The sequence below is a fragment of the Somniosus microcephalus genome, chromosome 14, assembly GCF_052327205.1.
Source record: "Somniosus microcephalus isolate GS21.2 chromosome 14, FLI_Smic_1.0, whole genome shotgun sequence".
Lineage (NCBI taxonomy): Eukaryota > Metazoa > Chordata > Chondrichthyes > Squaliformes > Somniosidae > Somniosus > Somniosus microcephalus.
Genome location: NC_141000.1, coordinates 83585708 through 83605302, shown reverse-complemented (window position 1 = coordinate 83605302; position 19595 = coordinate 83585708). Strand labels below are relative to the sequence as shown.

The 19595-nt window shown below is 40.4% G+C and overlaps 1 protein-coding gene across 4 annotated transcripts in view; it reads right to left on the bottom strand.

The window, feature by feature from the left end:
• Positions 1–212: 212 nt before the first annotated feature.
• LOC147107628 (importin subunit alpha-5) overlaps positions 213–19595 on the bottom strand; it is a 63891-nt gene continuing 44508 nt past the window's right edge. For 2 of the 4 annotated variants that reach the window (XM_086006812.1, XM_086006815.1), the window contains 5 exons: positions 17409–17487; positions 16609–16734; positions 16196–16323; positions 8655–8833; positions 213–4030 (listed from right to left, as the gene is read on the bottom strand). In XM_086006812.1, coding sequence (XP_085862938.1) covers positions 3840–4030; positions 8655–8833; positions 16196–16323; positions 16609–16734; positions 17409–17487 — 703 coding nt within the window. In that variant the 3' untranslated portion in view covers positions 213–3839. The remainder of the gene's footprint in view (positions 4031–8654; positions 8834–16195; positions 16324–16608; positions 16735–17408; positions 17488–19595) is intronic. The other 2 variants (XM_086006813.1, XM_086006814.1) reach the window with 2 other exon arrangements.

Sequence of the window (19595 nt, the reverse complement as noted above, 5' to 3'; positions counted from 1 at the left end):
AACAAACATGTTGTAATAACTTATTCTGTTCTTTCTCTTCTCAAAAATGAGACACGGGGGTGTCCATTTCTGTGTATGGTGGAATTTAAAATATTGCAATGACACTGTATAACCTAGCCCCCTCTTGCTATACTTGATATAGAACAGATTAATGTCAGAATGAAATTCACAGTAGCTCAATAATCCACACTATTAAATTTCAAACATCCACCTAGAAATAATATTTTTATTACATTTTCACTGCTCGCCACATGGCAAATGTGTTGTTTTTATGTAATCAGTCATGGAGAGCAAAAGAGCTGAACTGGTTGTGACTTGTGCTAACATTTTAACAAGCTATCAAATTTGGCAAGTAGATAGCCCAAGTGACTAAGGAAAAAAGAAATAAGTTCATATTCCTGTAAACAAAAATGAGTTTGTATTTATCGCACACTGAAGAAAATGAAAAGTTCTAACAGGCGCTGCTGAATCCTTACTGCAGACCTCAGTGTTAAGGTGAATCCTCCAGCTAACACTTTTCAAACATGATAACTAACTGGTCCCTTATTAAAACATTGCTCAAAATGTAAGAGATTGAATTTGCACCTTATTTATTGCCAAATCTGGGTTTTTTGGTCCAATAAATTACTCCACGGACAAATTGAACAGAGTTGCGTGAAGAACACTGCCGAAATTCAATTTGTGACATCTATGGAACAGTTCATTGCCAAATATATTATATATAGATATATATTTTTAAAGATTTAAACCATGGATCATTGTCATCTTAATAAGGGACATGCAGCTTGTTAGAATAAACGTTATTATTTACTGGGGGGTACCTTTGAACTTCCTGGCATAAAACCTAATTTTTGTCAAACATTTCACATTATAAAAACAAAATAAAAAATGTTGAACTATTATATGGACAAAAACTGATAGTTTCCCCCTCCTTAAATTGTCTTCATTTTTCTGTGAATCATAGAAATAATACAACAGGTCAAGACTGGTCCTACAGCCTTGGAAATCTATGATTCCAACAGAGTGCAACATAAAAAAATAAGGATGAGATAGATTTTTAAACCAACATTTACAAAAGAAACACTTTAAAATATATATATTTTTAGAATACAAATTTAGAGTCTAAAAATGACCTCAACTAGTAAGTGCAGGAATGCTATTTGGCCACATTGATGAACCTTGCTAGTGGCTGATTAAACAGCATTTCCTGTTGATCTTTTTCCATACAATCCTATTGATAACACAATGTTTAAGATGTTTATAAAGCTGGACTATACTGAGAATAGCATGTCCAAAGATGATGAACAAAAATTGGAACTGGAAATTTTGTATGGTCCTGGATAAGATGTGCCATGTTTGTTCAGGGTTGTATTGCTGCACTATCCTTCCACCAAGAAGCTAGTATCATAAATTTGATACTTTGTAATACGGCAACTAATATTGCACGGGTAAAGTATAACCCAGTGTTTTAAAAGGAGCTGTTGCCCTTTCTGCAGCATTGCTCGTGGTAGAATCATTAATACCGAAATTCTGCCATTAATAATAATGTATTAACTTTTATTTTCATTTTCAAGGGGAGTAGTGAACCTGCTGCCCCAACCACAGCTGTCATTTCACATGGGAAAGCTAAGCCAACTGTAGATGTGCACTGCTGGTCACATACACCCCGATCCAGTTTACCAGGTAGCACATTGTACAGTGTCAGATGCAAAAAAAAGGTCAGTACGGCAGTCGTCAATCCACTAACTTAGAAACATAATGGAGGGAAGAGAGACCAGTTAGTTTAGGTAATAGATAAAATCTATGCTAAAATTGTATGGAGTAGCACATCAGAGCTCTGTGAAGTATCATGGAATGAAGAGATGAAGATTCAATTTACTTGCTTTGTTCATTTGCTGATTCCAACTCTGCCTTGTAAAAGGATGGTGGCCAATGATCTGCTCCCAAATCTTAGCCCAAAGGGGGCAGAACATCCAACATTGAGCCACACTTCTGTACCTCCTAGAGCAGTTGACTGGTAAAGGCCAGGATAACAAGTTGCCAATATATTCTCAGTCACAGGAGATGTGCAACTCAGCAACCTCTTGAGGGAGAAGTAAATTAATTGGTTTCGAACATTGATTAGAACATCAAAAAAAATAGAAATGAAACAGCAGCAAACTAACTAAATGGACTGTGACTGTTAACGGTGCTGCAAGAACCATCCCATGTCATCTCTTTACATGCGCAGGCAATGACACGACACTGACATCAAAGCACAATTTCAAGCTTCGGCCTCTCAAGCCTAAACCAGTAGTTTTTTCTTGCATTACAGGAATTTGGATACTATCTGAAATGATGAACGCTGGTAGGTCGTTAAAGGACTGAAATGACATGGCAAGTTGAATGGGATGAATACCATTCATTTGCATCCAAAAAAGATTTGTGAAGAAACAGTCCTTCAAAAATACACTTTCTGTGACAAGTAATTTTGGTGATACTCTTGGTAAGATTCTGCTGCCGATTGCTCTTCCTGTCTTTTTTTTTGTGCGAGCCATTTCTTCCGTTCTCACGTCCCTTCAGTTTGCACTCACTACATCAGCTGGGCTGCATTGTAAGCTAACACCAGAGGTAAGAAAAGCTGGGATGGGCTTCGTTTAAATAAAGAACAGGTTGGTGGAACCTAGTTAATAACCTTGTTCTGAAAAGAATGGCAGTTACATTGCCCAGAACACTGCTCCTAAGTGGAAAGTGGATTTTAATTAACGTAAACTAACAAGCAAATGATTTCTGGTTCTAATGTACACCGCGCACTAAACACATTTTCTAAAACATTTAAAATGTATACAGACATCAGAATGGGTTCTAGAATAAACCTCTACTCCATGACTCCCCCGTGCACTTACTGTATACCAGCCATTTAAAGTTATGCTGCCAGTGTAGTTCCAATATTTCCTACAGTTGAATTGCTGATTTTCTCATGGATGCAATATAATTCACTACCAATCACAGGCCCTTATGTTTATAAACTTAAATTTCTCAGCTTCACAATCCCAACAGAAATCTCGTCCAATTTTTACAAGAACATTTTAAAATATGGAGCTGGAGAAATTTCTTGTACATTATGTCTAGGATTACTACAAACTAAAAGTTTAGTTCAGTAGATCTCGTCACTGGTCCCATTTGTTCGATTGATAAAACCAAGTAACAGGAAGTAATGTTCATAACACCAAGACCAGCCATCTCTCAATTAAACCACAGTAAGGAATGATCACAACTCTTAACAGATTTGTTGTTAACTGGATAAAATGGAAATGAAAAGTTATTAGATGGAGAGCATTACTGGGTAGACAGTCCACCTACATTGATATTGCACCATTTTGATTTTTTTTTTTTTTTTTTAAATCAGCAATATTAAACATCACAATAGAAAGGACAGAGCCACAGCAAAGGATACAAGTATTTAAGATGGAAGAGTCAGGTGGTGCAAATTTGCTCATTTTACCCTAACCCCTATTTGAATGTTTATATACATATATTATTATACACGCAAGAATACAACCTTCATATATAACATACTTTTTGTGTGGTTCCCAAACGCAGCTTTGTAGAGTGTACTGTATGTAAATACGTGCTTCTCTATACACCTACATACAACCTTTTGTTAATAAGAACCAATCAGCTATCTGAGCAAGTTCTTACTAGCATGGCTCACCTGTATAGGTGTATATTTATCGTTGTGTCCAGGTGCAGTCCCTTCTTTCTCATCCCCCCCTCCCACAAACATATCAGTCCCAATAGCCCTGGGAGAAGTGTGTGTGTGCCTCAAGTGGAGTCAGTAGTCCTCTCGGTGATCGTGCTTACAGCTGGAAGCCCTCCATTTGAGCTTCGTGTGGTTGAAAGATGTATTGCTGCTGATTAATATCGACTTGCGGGACAATGTTGGCATCTTCCTCCTCTTCTGTACCAAAATAATGTTCTATTAGATCAAATGCTTTTTGATAAACATCCTGGTTTTCATGGCTTTGCAGGAATTCAATCTTATCCAAACCTGCAGAAGGTTAAAGAGAGTAAAATGAAAGATTTTTAACAACACTTAAGGGCAGAGTTTCCGCTTTGGGCGCAATCGGGAAACTGGACACAAGTTGCGTTTGAAACTGCGGTTTTTACGAAGTGAAGTTATGGCTCAAGTTTCTGCCCAAACACATTTGCATAATCACAAATGTAAAATCTTCCATGAACCAGCACAATTGGTCAGCGTAATAGAACATAAGCGTTTAATTTTTTTTCTTTGCATTAAAAAAATATTAATTGATTGTATTTAATAGCGGTAACCTGGTCCAGTTTTATCAGTACAGCTGAAAATGGGTTTATCACAAAAATAAGCATTTTAATGAGTCTCCAGTCCTCCACCGGTGAGTAACCTGATTTTAAATCAGTGAAAATTACTTAAAAAAACTATACTGAACCATTTACTAGTTTCATTGGTGTATACTGATCAATTTCTTAGTAAATTAAATACTTATTACAGGTACACTGTCCCTTATCCAAAAGCCTTGGGACCAGCTGAGTTTCGGTTTTCGGATTTCAGAAGGTATTATTATAAGACTGTGAAATTTGTATTTAATATAAATTTTAAAAGTTCAGGCTACCTCTTGCGACTGTTCCGTGTCTCATTCCCCTTCCTGCTTCTCTGGAAAGCCGGATATCGGCTGACTCCTACTAAGCTGGCCCGCAAATCAGGTCGGGTGGGGGAGGGGGAGAAAAGAATATCGGACGGGTCAGGGGGGTCGGGGTCGGTCAAGAATATCGGACGGGCCGCGGTTCGGGTCGGGAGAAAAGAATATCGGACGGGTCGGGGGTCGGGTCGGGTGTGGGGGGGGGGGGTGGAGAAAAGAATATCGGACGGGCCACTGCAGCTATCGGACCGGCCGCTGTATTGTTGGGTTCACTCTCCCGGTACCCCCTTCACACTGCCCGGCTCGGCCTGCAATCTCCTACCCAGGAGGGAACTCTGTGACCCTCTGCCCTGCTCAGTGTAAGTCGTGCGCCACTCTGGTCATGTCGAGCGCACGACTTACGCTGAACGAAAAAACTTTCGGTTTTTTAGAGGTTTTCAGTAAGTTCGGATAAAGGATGGTCTACCTGTAATATGTAAAGGCTTTACTAGTGCCGGTATGCCTAAAAAATTAGCTCAATTTGAAGAGCTCCTCGAATGGCTGCAATCGGGCACAATCGGCGGAAACTCGCCATCCTCATTATTTCGATCTGGGGTAAGGAAAGCTGGGATGGGCCTCTTTGGGGGCATGGCCAGTTTTGTGGACGAGACAGTTTCGGGCGAAATGATTTTTAAATCAGTGTTCGCAGAAACTCGATTTACGCCTGGCGTAACTTGCGTTTAAAATTCCCCGATCTTGTGCGCTAGTTCGGCCTATTTCACGCTGATACTACTCGCACAAACTCTACTCCTTTGTCTTTACATAAAATGAAGTTCCTATTTCTGATCATCAGAACAACTTTCACAAGGTTCAAAATTAAATCCATTTCCTATGGAAGAGACTTCTCCAGGATTAACAACACATGCTACAACTAGCACTTTAAACAGCAACTTTTATATCACTTGTGTGGACTGAAAACCCAGAGCATCAATCTGCCCTCACTGCAATGCAACAGTATTTGTGGGATCATCACTTCTTTAAATTGTCATAAATCTGCTTAGATGCCAAACTACTTTCATGTTAGCACAAGGTTTTTTTTTTTTTTTTTTATAAATAGAAAATGGTTCTACTAGTGTTTTGCTGCTATAATCTACTTACTCCTAACTTTTTATCTAAACATAAATAAAGGAAACCATTAGAAAACGTTAAACAAAAGGAGGACAAAGTGCCGGGACTTGGCGGGATAGATTCAAGATCCTGAGGGAAATGGGGGTAGAAATAGCGGAGGCCCTAGAAATTATATTTCAGGGTTCTATTAAGAGAGGATGTGTGCCAGAGGACTGGAGAGTGGCCAATCTAATACCCATTTTCACCAAGGGAGATATTGTTAACCTGGGTAATTACTAGCCAATTAATTTAACATCTATGGTAGTGAAAATTTTGGAATCTTTATAGATTAAATATTTATATGTAGAGAAAATAATTAGAAGCAGCCAACATGAAAGGAAAATAGTGCGTGAAAAACCTACGAGTTCTTTGAGGAAGTGGCAGATATGGTGGATGGGGGAAAATACAGTGAACGGGAGCACATAGACTTTCAGAAAGACTTTGACCGGGTACTAGAGGAGACTATCGGAGCAGATTAAGGGTATGGAATTAGGAGGAGCAGCAACAAATTGAATTAAAAACTGGTTAGAAGGAAGGAAACAGAGTAGAAGTTATGGGGAATTTCTCAGATTGGTTTTATGTGGGTACAGGTGTCCCACAGGGTTCTGTTCTGGGACAACTTCTGTTTACTGTGCACATCACTGATTTGGATATAGGGCTAGAGGGAGTGGTGTCCAAATTTGCAAACAATACTAAAATAGAAGGTATAGTAAATAATTCGAAGGGCCAAATTAAATTGGAAGAGGATACTGATAAGATGGGCAAAAAAGTGGCAGATGGAATTCAATACCAATAAATGTGAAGTGCACTTTTGAAAAAAGAAACTAGAAGTAATAATTATAGTTTGAATGGGGGAAAAGCTGGTTGATGTGGAAGGGCAGAGGAATTTGGGGGTTTAGATTCACAAGACATTAAAAGTGGATAAGGCAATAAAAAAAGCTAATGAAATACTTGGTTTTATGGCAAGAGGTATAGAATATAAAAGTCGAGATGTAATGGTGAATCTATATACAGGAAACTTTCGATTAACCGGCCCCTAAATAACCGAAATGCTCTATCCACTGGCAAAATTCAGGAGTCGGTTCAGGTAACTTTTTTTTACTTTTAGCTACTTTTTTTACTCCATTTGTTACTGTGCAAGGGTATAGCTGAAGCTGTTGCCAAGCTACAGAGACGCTTGCAACTTGTGCCGATTGTTTTGAAGCTGTTCAGGGTTTGTTGCTTTATACGGAGCTCGGAGCTCTGTATCTTTTACTACAGCGTTCGGTTATCCGGAATTGTTGATGAACCGGCAACATGTCGGTCCCGTCCGTGCCGGATACCAGAAAGTTTCCTGTAAAACATTAGTAAGACCACATGCAATTTTGGGCTCTGCATTATAGGAAGGATGTTGAGGCAAGAGAGAGTGTATGATGCAGATTTGCTAAGATGCTGCCTGGTATGAGGAAATACAAATACAAAGACTTGAAAAATTGGTGTTGATTTTGTTAGGAGAGAGAAGATTATGGGGTGATTTGATAGAGGTGTTTAAATTTATGAAAAAATGGGACAGAATGGATAGAAATAGACAGTTTCCAATGACTGAGGCATCTAGAACAAGTGAGCATAGATACAAGATTAAATGCAGAGCTAGAGAAGCTTTTTTTTTTTTTTTATAAACACAGGAGTGCGAGGCTGTGGAATACACTAGTTAGTGATTGATGCAGAGACCATGTCAACATTTAAGAATATAGGTTATATAGGGGTTGAAGGAAGAGAGAAGAAAAGGATATAGAAACAGGGCAAGCACGTAGTATTAGGACTGCTGCTCACGTGGAGGATAAACACCAATGTGGACTGGCTGGGCTGAACAGCCGGTTTTCGTGTTCTAATTTCTATGTAATTCTATGGCCCAGACTTGTTCATGCGAGCTTAGGTTTTAAAAATTTTTGTCCACAAAGTTGCTGGAAGTGCAAGCTGATAACAGAAGTGGGAGGACAACAGGGCATCTGGGACCTTGGTGAACAGGGTAGGCAACTGTGTACCTCCTTAAACAATGAGATTAAAGGATTGAGAAATAAAGAGGAAGGATTGAGAAGGAGGGCGAATTAGAGTGGGTGAATTCAATGTCAAATCAAGTACAGAAAGAGAAAGAGGGAATGAAAGATTGGATTGAGAGAAAAAGACAGAAAGGAAAAAGAAAAAAAATATATATTTTTAAACCCCCAACAATTCACAACCTGTTAATTACGAGAGTTAACTTTCTGTGGTAAGTTTAATGGGCAATTAATGTGCAAATGCAACAACTTCATGAAAATCACGGGGAGGTTAAGGGCGAGATTCTGTTTTCGCAAAGCTAACGGCAGAGCAATGCAAATCAGCCAGCAACTTGTGGCGACTCGCAATTCACAGGGTATCTCTTCCCTTGCCATAAGGTGCTGGCCGATTTTCACATTAAGAATGTTGTGTGTCGCTCATATGCTGGAATTCTTTCAGCAAATACTAAGCCATCGTAAAATTCTTCAGAGCTTGGAAAAGTAAAAAACATGCTAACTTTCAGGAAGTGGTTAATTCCAGTCCACTTTTGTTAAGTACAGTTCAACTTAGAGATATAGACAGATTAAAGACAGTGTGTAAAAATGCTTCCCCGTGATGGATAGTGTATTATTCCCCCAGTGCTGCAAGATGGATAGTTTCTTTGCTATTTTTAAAGAACATTGATTTAAAATGTTAAAAGTACTATTTCCATAATGTACTTCCTGCAATTACATATATATATAGTATAAAGCAAGCAACTTAAGTCTCTATGTAACTTATTTACCCGTTAATTGTACATAAAAGATCTTTGATAATTCTGCCACATCAACTCACCATAGGCCTCCTCTATTAGTGCACAGTAAGGATTTATTCCTGTTCCATTCTGTTTAGCTTCCTGCTCGCCCAGTCTAAGGATATTCTCCAAGCCATTCAGTGATACCTGAACGATCTTTGCATCCATAACAGTCAGCAAGTCACACAACGGTTTAATGCAGCCCAACTCCACTATATATCTGAGGAAGATTATAGGAGGGACATAATCAAATCTTACTGCCAGACAGATGCACAGAAAATACTGTTACAAATTAAGTACAGGATAATGATTCACTGGTCCAGGGCTAGGGTGCATCACACTTAATTCTTCCAATAGTTATATACTCATTTTGTAGGGTCAATCTCCACAAGGCATTGACTTGTTGACAGCAATGTTACAGTTGAGTACTTCTGCACTGTTTTTTGTTCAATGTCCTGATTGAAAGTTTCCATAAGTGGACTAAATATGATAACTGTCTTTGTTTTCTGCTTCTGCAGAGAATACATGGACCCAAGGTTTATCAATTATCCCAATTGAGGTAAACTGCATACTGGAATTTAAATTGAATTCGCACTACCTGTTTCATCTATTCAGATAAGCTGAAATATTACACATAGACCAAAGATTCAACATGTGAAAACAACAAATTAAATTTATTTACAAAAATCAGGTAGTTATAAAATATAGGAAAAATAGCAAATTAGACAAATACTAGAGTTCAAGAAAACTACGATTCATAACAACTTGCATTTATATAGCATTTTTAAAACATACTAAAATGTCACAAGGTGCTTCACAGGTGCATAATTGGACAAAGAAATGACAGCGAGCAAAAGGAGACGGCATCAGGACAGGTGACCAAAAAGCTTGGTCAAAGCGGCAGATTTTAAGGGTGGTCTTAAAGGAGGAGCGTGGATAGGCCGAGAGATTTAGGGCAGGAATTCCAGAGTTTAGGGCACAGCCACCAATGGCGGGGTGAAGGAAGTGGGGATGGACAAAAGACCAGAGTTCTGAGAGTTTCAACAATGAAAATGCATTTACATCTGACATTATGCAATGATGGAATTTATAGAGACAATTCCCAATTCTGAATTGTACAGCGAAAGTAACTTACAAGTACATCCCCATAACAAAGTATACCTGCATTCTTATTGTACGATAAATTTCGCCCCACCAAAGGGCTGTGGTCAGAATATACGGTAAAACATTTTTCCTTTATAAATATGGTTTGTGTATCAAATATCCACACAACACTGGTGCTTTCCTGCTCAATCACAGTGTGTGCCATCTCCTGTGGCAACAGCTTGAGATTCAGATAAACAAAGATTTCTCTTCCATTCACTAACTCTCCACCCAGATACCCCAATCAGATGTGTCCATGTAAACCATGAATTCCCACTTATAGTCTAGGCTGATTAAAATAGTAGTTGAGCACAGACTCTACTTCAACCTAATAAAAAGGGTCTCAACTACATCCAGACTATCAAGCTCTGAAGGCAGTCATGGATGAGATCCATTAACAGTCATCTATGGTACTTTAATCCTGTATCAACCATATTTCCTGCTAGGCTTTAAATATTTCATCTCGGCTGACATTTCAGTGCAGTACTGGAGAAGTGCTGCATTATCAAAGATCCTGTCCTTCACATGAGATCTTAAACTGAAGTCCTGCTGTGAAGGAATAAGCCATATAACCTAATTAGAAAAATATACACTATCTTATGAAAGAATTCTGGCCTCATTAAAACATGACAAACTGGGTTTGGAAATTTAGAAACCTAACTATGAAATAGCTATGAAAGAATTCTAGCTATTGAGATAAGACAGTTGTTGACCCTGAATAAATAACCTTATTGAAACAAAGTGCATGGCTCCGACAAGCTGACCTTTTGGGAACAAAAACAATGGTCCATACTGGATTAAGGTGTTTTCATTTAAACTTCGTAAAGATGGCACATAAGGAACATCTGCCCTCGTAAAGATGACATAAAATAAGGAACACCTGCCCTTCACACCGTTTTATATGGTGACCCCAGAACACCTGGAGATGAGACAAGATTCTGGAATATTACAAGCTGATGTAGCAGTAAAGAATTGCAGAGGTCAGCAGAAAGAAGAATAGGGATAATTGACTTGCATTAGCAGAAACTTTAAAGGAAATACAACTGGAAAAGGGTATAAATATTGAAGTCTCAAATGGGATATCAGAGTCGCTTTAATCAGGCAAGGCAATTCTCAGCTAGAGGCGGCTCTGTGGTCTCCAATTCTTTGTATCTCAGAGATCAAAGGTATTTGATATTGATGGATATCCTGCATAAAAAACTTTAAGAACTGTAATACTGTAGCGAAGTTAAGATTTAAAAGTAAGATTCTCTGTTAATAAGATGATAGCTCTAAAAAGAGAAAAAATACTAACGTTGCAATTGACTGATTTACCAACTGTGAATTGCATGTCGGTTCTTTTAATAAATCTCTATATATTTTTAGAATTGTCTCACATAAGTCTTCTGTATCAATAACTCGCAAATTCAATCTCTGTACACTCTTTGAAGAGTTACAGAATTCTGAAGGAATTCTCCGGACCCTCATAATATCCAGGACGTTACAGTCTAGCTAAACTTATTAAAAATGCTATCTGGAGGACGGTAACATTCTCGGGTTGTTCCTTTCCTTTAGGGAGAGATAGCCCGGATCTTTAGATCCAATTAAGCGTCTTTAGGATTCAGCTACCTCAAACTTTAGTTGAAAGTGAACGTCTGAGAAATACACCTGATCTGGGATAGCCCTAAAGGGGCTAGGACTAGTAAAAATCCCTTCACTGTTAGATGACCGGGTAGATGTTAAAGATCCTCAGACAGTTCTTCCAGTGCCCTGGCTAATATACTTCCTTTAACCAATAGCATCAAAAACATCTCATAGTTGCTTGTGGGACCTTGCTGGGTGCAAAGTGGTTGCGGTGTTCGCCTTTATAGCAATATAAGTGACTGCACTTCAAAGTAATTTGTTGTATGTGAAGCTATGGAATGTCCTAAGAAATATGATATGATAGTCTTCTCCCTGGTTGGTTCCACAACATATTGTTCCAAGAAACCATCCCGTATACACTCTAAGAACTCTTCCTCAAGTCTACCTTTGCCAATTTGCTTTGTCCAATCAATATGAAGATTAAAATCTCCCATGATTATAGCCATACCTTTCTTACAAGCCTCTATTATTTCTTGATTTATACTCTGTCCTAGTGTGGCTACTGTTTGGGGGCCTATAGACCACTCCTACCAGTGACTTCTTACCCTTATTATTTATCTCCATCCAAAAGTCTGTCCAGTCCTGTTAGAATTTTATAAGTTTCAATGAGATCCCTTCTCATTCTTCTAAACTCCAGCGAGTACAAGCCCAATCGACCCAATCTCTCCTCATACGTCATTCCTGCCATCCCAGGTATCAGCCTGGTGAATCTTCGCTGCAATCCTTCCATGGCAAGAACATCCTTCCTCATAAGGTTAAAGGTGCTATATAAATGCAAGTTGTTGTTGTTGTGGCGAATAGCATAGATGCATTTAAGGGGAAGCTAGATAAGTACACGAGGGAGAAAGGAATAGAAGGTTATGCTGCTAGGGTGAGATAAAATAATGAGAGGAGGCTCGTGTGGTGGATAAACACCAGCACTGACCAGTTGGGCCGAATGGCCTATTTCTGTGCTGTAAAATTCTATGTAAAAAAAAACTGATTCTACGTCTTGATCTTCTAGGCCAATATAATTTCTCATTACTGCACTGATCTCATCCCTTAACAGAGCTACACCACCTACTTTTCCTTTCTGCCTATTCTTATGAAATGGCAAAAACTCCTGAATATTCAGTTCCCAGCCTTGGTCACCTTGCAACCACGTCTCTGTAATGGCCATCAGATCATACCCATTTATTTCTATTTGTGCTGTCAACTCATCTATCTTGTTACAAATGCTGCGTGTGTTCAGATATAGAGCTTTTAATTTTGCCTTTTTACCATTTTTCCCTACTGACCCCTCTTTCTGATGCACTATTGTGTGTATACGCTCTGTCCCTTCCCGTCACACTCTGGTTATCATTACCCCCATCGTTGCCCTGCAATTTTGCCATCTCATTTTTCTTTGACTTTTTTAATTTCCGCTCAGCATATCCCTCCCCCCCACTATTTAGTTTAAAGCCTTAGTTATTCGATTTGCCAGGACACTGGTCCCAATCTGGTTCAAATGAAGCCCATCCCGACGGAACAGCTCCCTCTTATCCCAGTGCCCCAGGAATCAAAACCCATTTCTCCCACACCAGCCTTTGAGCCACTCGTTCATCTCTCTGATCTTATTGACCCTATGCCAATTTGCACGTGGCTCAGGTAGTAATCCAGAAATTATTACCTTTGTGGTTCTGCTTTTTAATTTAGCCTCTAGCTGCTCATACTCCCTCAGCAGAACCTCTTTCTTTGTCCTACCTATGTCGTTGGTACCTACATGGACCACGACAATTGGATCTTTCCCCTCCCACTCTAAGTTCCTCTCCAGCCCAGAGGAGATGTCTTTTACCCTGGCACTGGGCAGGCAACACAGCCTTCGGGGCTCACGCTCTCGGCTGCAGAGAACAGTATCTATCCCCCTAACTATACTGTCCCCTACCACATTTCTTTTTGCCTCTCCACTTGAATGGCTCCCTGTACCAGTGCTGTGGTCAGTTTGCTCATCCTCACTGCAGTCCCTTCTCTCGCCCACACAGAGTAAGAACCTCGTAACTGTTGGACAAGAGCAAGGGCTGAGGCTCCTCCACCACTACCTCCTGGTTTCCCATACCTGCCTCGCTCGTAGTCACACCCACCTGTCCCTGACCACAGACCAAATCTGAATTAATCTAACGGGTGTGACTGCCTCCTGGAACACAGCGTCCAGGTAACTCTCCCCCTCCCTGATGTGTCGCAGTGTTTGAAGCTCTGACTCCAGCTCATCAACACAGAGTCGAAGTTCCTCGAGCAACCAACACTTACTGCAAATGTGGTCGCTGTGGACCTCAATGGTGTCCACCAGCTCCCACATGTTGCAGCAGTAACACATCGCCTGCCCTGCCATCTCTAATGTATTTAATTAATTAACTTGTACATATAATCCACCTATGTCAATATGTACAGTTTCTTGGATTTAATTCTGGCAGGCACTGATCCGTTACATGTCTACCCACCTTTGTAAAAGGTTTGTTAGTAACAAGTAGGGATTGTAATCTTGCTTTGATTTCCTAGTTTATCCGGTGTGTGTGTGTGTGTGTGTGTGTGTGGAGAAGTAGCAAATTCGCTGCATTCTGTCACTTAGTATACAGCTGTTAAAGGGACTAGGACACTGGAGCTAAATGGAACTGAACTGAAACAGAAGTAGTGGTGCCCCTGGGCAACAACAATATTATTAAATTTTAGATGTGGGTTAAATGCATACATATTCCACATAAATCTTCCGACTGGAGGGGTACAGCTCAAGATAATATTCTGTAGCCAAGCGTAATTGAAAAGATTAGACCGTTAACTTTCATCATGCCAATACTGTAGATTTTGTTTAATCCCAATACAAATTTAAAAAGACCAGCTCAAAGGAATGAGGGAAGAGCTTTTAATGAAGTTGAATAGGGTGGGGAAAAGAGGAGGATTGTACTCAAAGCTTCCATTGAGGAAAAATGAAATATCTTTAAGGGCTTACTAATAAACGCAAAGGATAAACACATACCAAGGACTAGTAACCAACAACTAACCAAATATGATCCTAAATGGATTAACAAGACAATATTAAGTGAAATAACTAAAAAATACAAACCCTACAAAGTGCGTAGAGAAAATGGTGAGGGAAATCACTGGGAAGAATATAGCAACTGGTTTGATTTCACATCAAAGGAACTTGGGTGTAAGTCTGCTCCTTTGCTGCAGGTTCTTTTGTCTGATAAGCCGTCTGAATCTGGCATGAGCGAATGAGCTCTATGGGTGTCTCACTTACATATTCCATATAAAACTTCCTACTGGAGGGATATAGCTCAACAATATTCTGCTGCCCAGAGGCATTGAAAAGGTTAGACTTAACAGTCACTAAGGTAGCAGAGGACTGTTTAATTCCAGGAAACTGTTTGAGGAACAGAATAAAGTTCTTAATTTACATTTTACCAGTTTGTCCTTGCATTCCCTTGTTTTGCAGTCAGGGATTTAACTTGAAATAGTGCTCAAGATTAACTTCTATTTCACTTGGTGTCTTTTTATATACCTCTATAAGATCCCCTTTCATTCATATCCTTTCATAGAAACATAGAAGATAGGAGCAGGAGTAGGCCATTCGGCCCGTCGAGCCTGCTCCGCCATTCAACGAGATCATGGCTGATCATCCAAACCCTAGCACCCGGTCCCTACACCGACAGCCATCCCACCCAAGCCCTATCCCCGTAACCCCACGTATTTAATCCCCCCTAACACTAAGGGTCAATTTTTATCATGGCCAATCAACCTAACCCGCACATCTTTGGACTGTGGGAGGAAACCGGAGCACCCGGAGGAAACCCACGCAAACACGGGGAGAATGTGCAAACTCCACACAGACAGTCACCCGAGGCCGGATTTGAACCCGGGTCCCTGGCGCTGTGAGGCAACAGTGCTAACCACTATGCCACCACTATTCAAGCTGTCCTAACCTTTTACTCCTTACTCAGTCCTCTGACACCAGAGATCAGCCTTGTGGCCCTTCTCTGCACCGCTTCCAGGACTTCAGTTTCCTTTTTACTTTAATGATCAAATCTGAATGCAGCATTCAAGGTGAATCCTGACCTACTAATCTATACACAATTGCTTTTAAAAGGGACATTTTGAAACTACCAATATAGAAATCAATGTCTTTAATTTGATTCTCAAGCCTTCACTAAGTTTTTTGATACAAGCTTACAAAGTGGAATGTACCTGCTGTTTTTCCCTTCCTTTCTCTCACATTTCATCTCCTTTGGGCATCCATTTAGTCTTTAATTTTAAAGAAGTTTGGACCACTTAATCATGTTTATCTTCACTTACTTTTTTTTCAACTTGCTGTTGTATTACTCTCTCTCTCTCTCTCTCTCTCAAATCTTTAGAGTCTGGGCCTAGGAGAGGCATTGACAAATTCTTGGAGTGGAACCAGGCCACCTAGTGGCAATATTTGCCCTGGAGTCAAAATGGTGAACCAACAGTTGACTGAGTCCCACTTACAACTGAGCCTTAAAGAGCACAAGGATCATCTGAGCAGCTGAGCTGAAGGAGCAGTCTGCATCTGAGGAAAAGAGGCTTCCCCTTAGTAGTAATAGAGGAACAAACTGGAAACAGGTAGAGGATGTGGGGGCGGGGGGGGAACATATGAAAGAGAACAGGAGTGACAATCCCAGACCAAACAAACAGAAGGAACTCCCACTGCAAGAGTACACCATGTAAAAAATGGGCAGGCAGCCTAGAGAATCAATGGAAACATTTAAAGAGCAGATGCATATTTAAACATTAGACCGTGTGTCTTTTCATGAACAAAACCAAAAATTTGGTACAAAAGTCTTACTTGATCTGTTCAGGAGTTCCACCAGATGTTGCATTGGTAATAGCCCAAGCGGCTTCTTTCCTTGTCCGGAATTCTGCCGTCTGTAGAATAGTTATTAGGACAGGAAAGATGTCGGCATCTATCACAGCCTGCAAATGTTACAAACAACGTTTAAAATGTTTTTAAAAAGTACCACATAAATAGGAAAATTATAAACTTTATTCTTCTATAGAAATCCAACTTTTTAAGCTCCAGAGGTGCCACCATGTAAATAATGCCCTGGTATCTGGCTAAACTCTATCATGGCAAGCAGTTGAGACTGGGACATAAACACAGATGTAGATAAGTAAAATGGTGCCAACAAGCGCTGCTTGTGTAAGAGAACAATCTGGAGTTTACTAGTTGATGCACTGGCCACAAAGGGTGAAGCATACCTGTATCTGTGCTCTGTTGCCAGCTGTAATATTGGAGATGGTCCAACATGCTTCCTTTTTGATCGATTCTTTTGGGCTGCTCAATAAATGCAATAAACTCTGCAAAGCAGAGCAATTTAAAATTACCTGGGGAAAATGTAAGAGAGACAAAGACCATGAAATAATTAAGGTTACAGTTGCACTGTCATTTTTGAGTCAATGCAAAGTGGTTTTAGATGTGCATGGACATTAACACTGGCAGTAAATTTGGGAGTTGGATCCCAATCCGAAGCACGCTAGAGCCAAGTGATAGGAAATCTCCCTACAGCAGGCCACCTTACCCCTCTTGGGCTTTGCAATGGGTGAAATATCTTCAGCCTGGTACTGTAAAGCTGGGCTTAAGTGTTCAGGCAGTCCATTGGATCTTTTGGGTATTTTATAACTTATCCAAGGAGTCCCCACATGTACCCTCTGCTCCTCATTTAGTCCTCCTTTCCCATTCTCGCCACCACTACCAGCAGCTGCTCGTTAAGCCACTACGTCCCTGCCGTCTCCAAAAAAAAACCTCTTTTCTACATGCTTTTGTCCACTTCCAAACCCGTCTCCCTTTCTATCCACCTTGTGAAGTACTCAGATGTCTTTCTGCTCAAGGAGTGCTATAAAAATGTTTGCTGTTATCTATAAATATGAAATAAGCACTATTCCTTCATATCATTGTACCACTCCTCATGCCGCAATGTTATCCTTTTATACACCTGAACTATCCCTATGACGTGCTTCTCCATCAAAGTTTGCACATTTTACCTTCCCCCCCCACTTACCTGAGTCTGTATATCATCGCCTGTTACAATGTTTCCTACTGCACGCAAGGCTGGTGAGATCACTTTATAGTCACAGTGCCTGTCAGAAAAGCAAATGGAGGAAAGTTACTTAAAAATCTTTAGAACCAAAGTTCTGCTTACATATTGAGTGACGTCAGAGTGTCTCCTAAAGCACCAAAATCCTAGTTGCACTATGTCATAAGAACATAAGAAATAGGAGCAGGAGTAGGCCATTCAGCCCTTTGAGCCTGCTCCACCATTCAATGAGATCATAAGAACATAAGAAATAGGAGCAGTAGGCCAATCGGCCCCTCGAGCCTGCTCCGCCATTCAATAAGATCATGGCTGATCTGATCCTAACTGCCAATCTACTATCACAGAACCATCTCCTGAATCTAACAGAATTAGACACACGAAATAGGAGCAGGATCAGGCTACACGGCCCCTGGGCCCGCTCTGCTACCCACAGGGCCATGTCCGATCCGAACCGAGACTCATGTCCAAATTCCTGCCCGCTCCCCATAACCCTTTACTTCTAGGAAACTGTCTATTTCTGTTTTAAATTTATGTAATGATGTAGCTTCTACAGCTTTTTGGGGCAGCATATTCCATGGACCTACCACCCTCTGAGTGCAGTAGTTCCTCCTCATCTCAGTTTTGAAAGAGCAGCCCCTTATTCTAAGACTATGCCCCCTAGTTCTAGTTTCACCCATCATCGGGAACATCTTCCCCACATCCAAAAGATCCAACCCCTTCACAATCTTATATGTTTCAATAAGATCGCCTCTCATTCTTCTGAACTCCAATGAGTAGAGTCCCAATCTACTCAACTTCTCCTCATATGTCCATCCCCTCATCCCCGGGATTAACCGAGTGAACCTTCTTTGTACTGACTCGAGAGCAAGTATGTCTTTTCTTAAGTATGGACACCAAAACTGTATGCAGTATTCCAGGTGCGGTCTCACCAATACCTTGTACAACTGAAGCAATACCTCCCTATTTTTATATTCTATCCCCCTAGCAATGAAAGCCAACATTCCATTGGCCTTCTTAATCACTTGCTGCACCTGCATACTAACCTTTTGAGTTTCGTGCACCAGGACCCCCAGATCCCTTTGTACTTCAGTACTTTCCAGTTTCTTGCCATTAAGATAATAACTTGCTCTACGATTTCTCCTGCCAAAGTGCATAACCTCACACTTTCCAGTATTGTATTCCATCTGCCAAATCTCTGCCCACTTACTTAGCCTGTCTATGTCCCCTTGCAGGTTTTTTATATCCTCCTCACTCACTACTTTCCCTCCCATCTTAGTATCATCTGCAAACTTTGATATGTTACACTCGGTCCCCTCCTCCAAATCGTTAATATAGATTGTAAAGAGTTGGGGACCCAGCACTGACCCCTGTGGAACACCACTAGTTACTGATTGCCAGTCTGAGAATGAACCATTTATCCCAACTCTCTGCCTTCTGTTAGATAGCCAATCCTCTATCCATGCCAGAATATTACCCCCAATCCCGTGATTTTTTATCTTAAGCAATAATCTTGTGTGGAACCTTGTCAAATGCCTTTTGGAAGTCTAAATACACTACGTCCACTGGTTCCCCTTTATCCACCCTATATGGTGCTTCCTCAAAGAACTCCAGCAAATTTGCCAAACATGACTTCCCCTTCATAAAACCATGCTGACTTTGTCCTATTAAATTATGATTATCCAAATGTCCTGTTACTGTCTCCTTAATAATGGACTCCAAAATTTTAACCTGCCACAGATGTTAGGCTAACCGGTCTATAGTTTCCAGCCTTCTGTCTACTGCCCTTTTTAAATAAGGGTGTTACGTTAGCAGTTTTCCAGTCTGCCGGGACCTTTGCTGAGTCCAGGGAGTTTTGGAAAATTATTACCAATGCATCCACAATCCCTACCGCCACTTCCCTCAAGACCCTAGGATGTAAGCCATCAGGTCCAGGTGATTTATCCGCCTTGAGTCCCATTATTTTACCGAGTACCACTTCCTTAGTGATTTTGATCGTGTTTATCTCCTCCCCCCCTATAGCCCCCTGTTTGTCCAGTGTTGGGATATTCTTAGTGTCCTCTACTGTAAAGACTGATATAAAATACTCATTCAGTGTTTTTGCCATCTCCATATTTCCCACCATTAATTTCCCGGTCTCATCCTCTAAGGGAC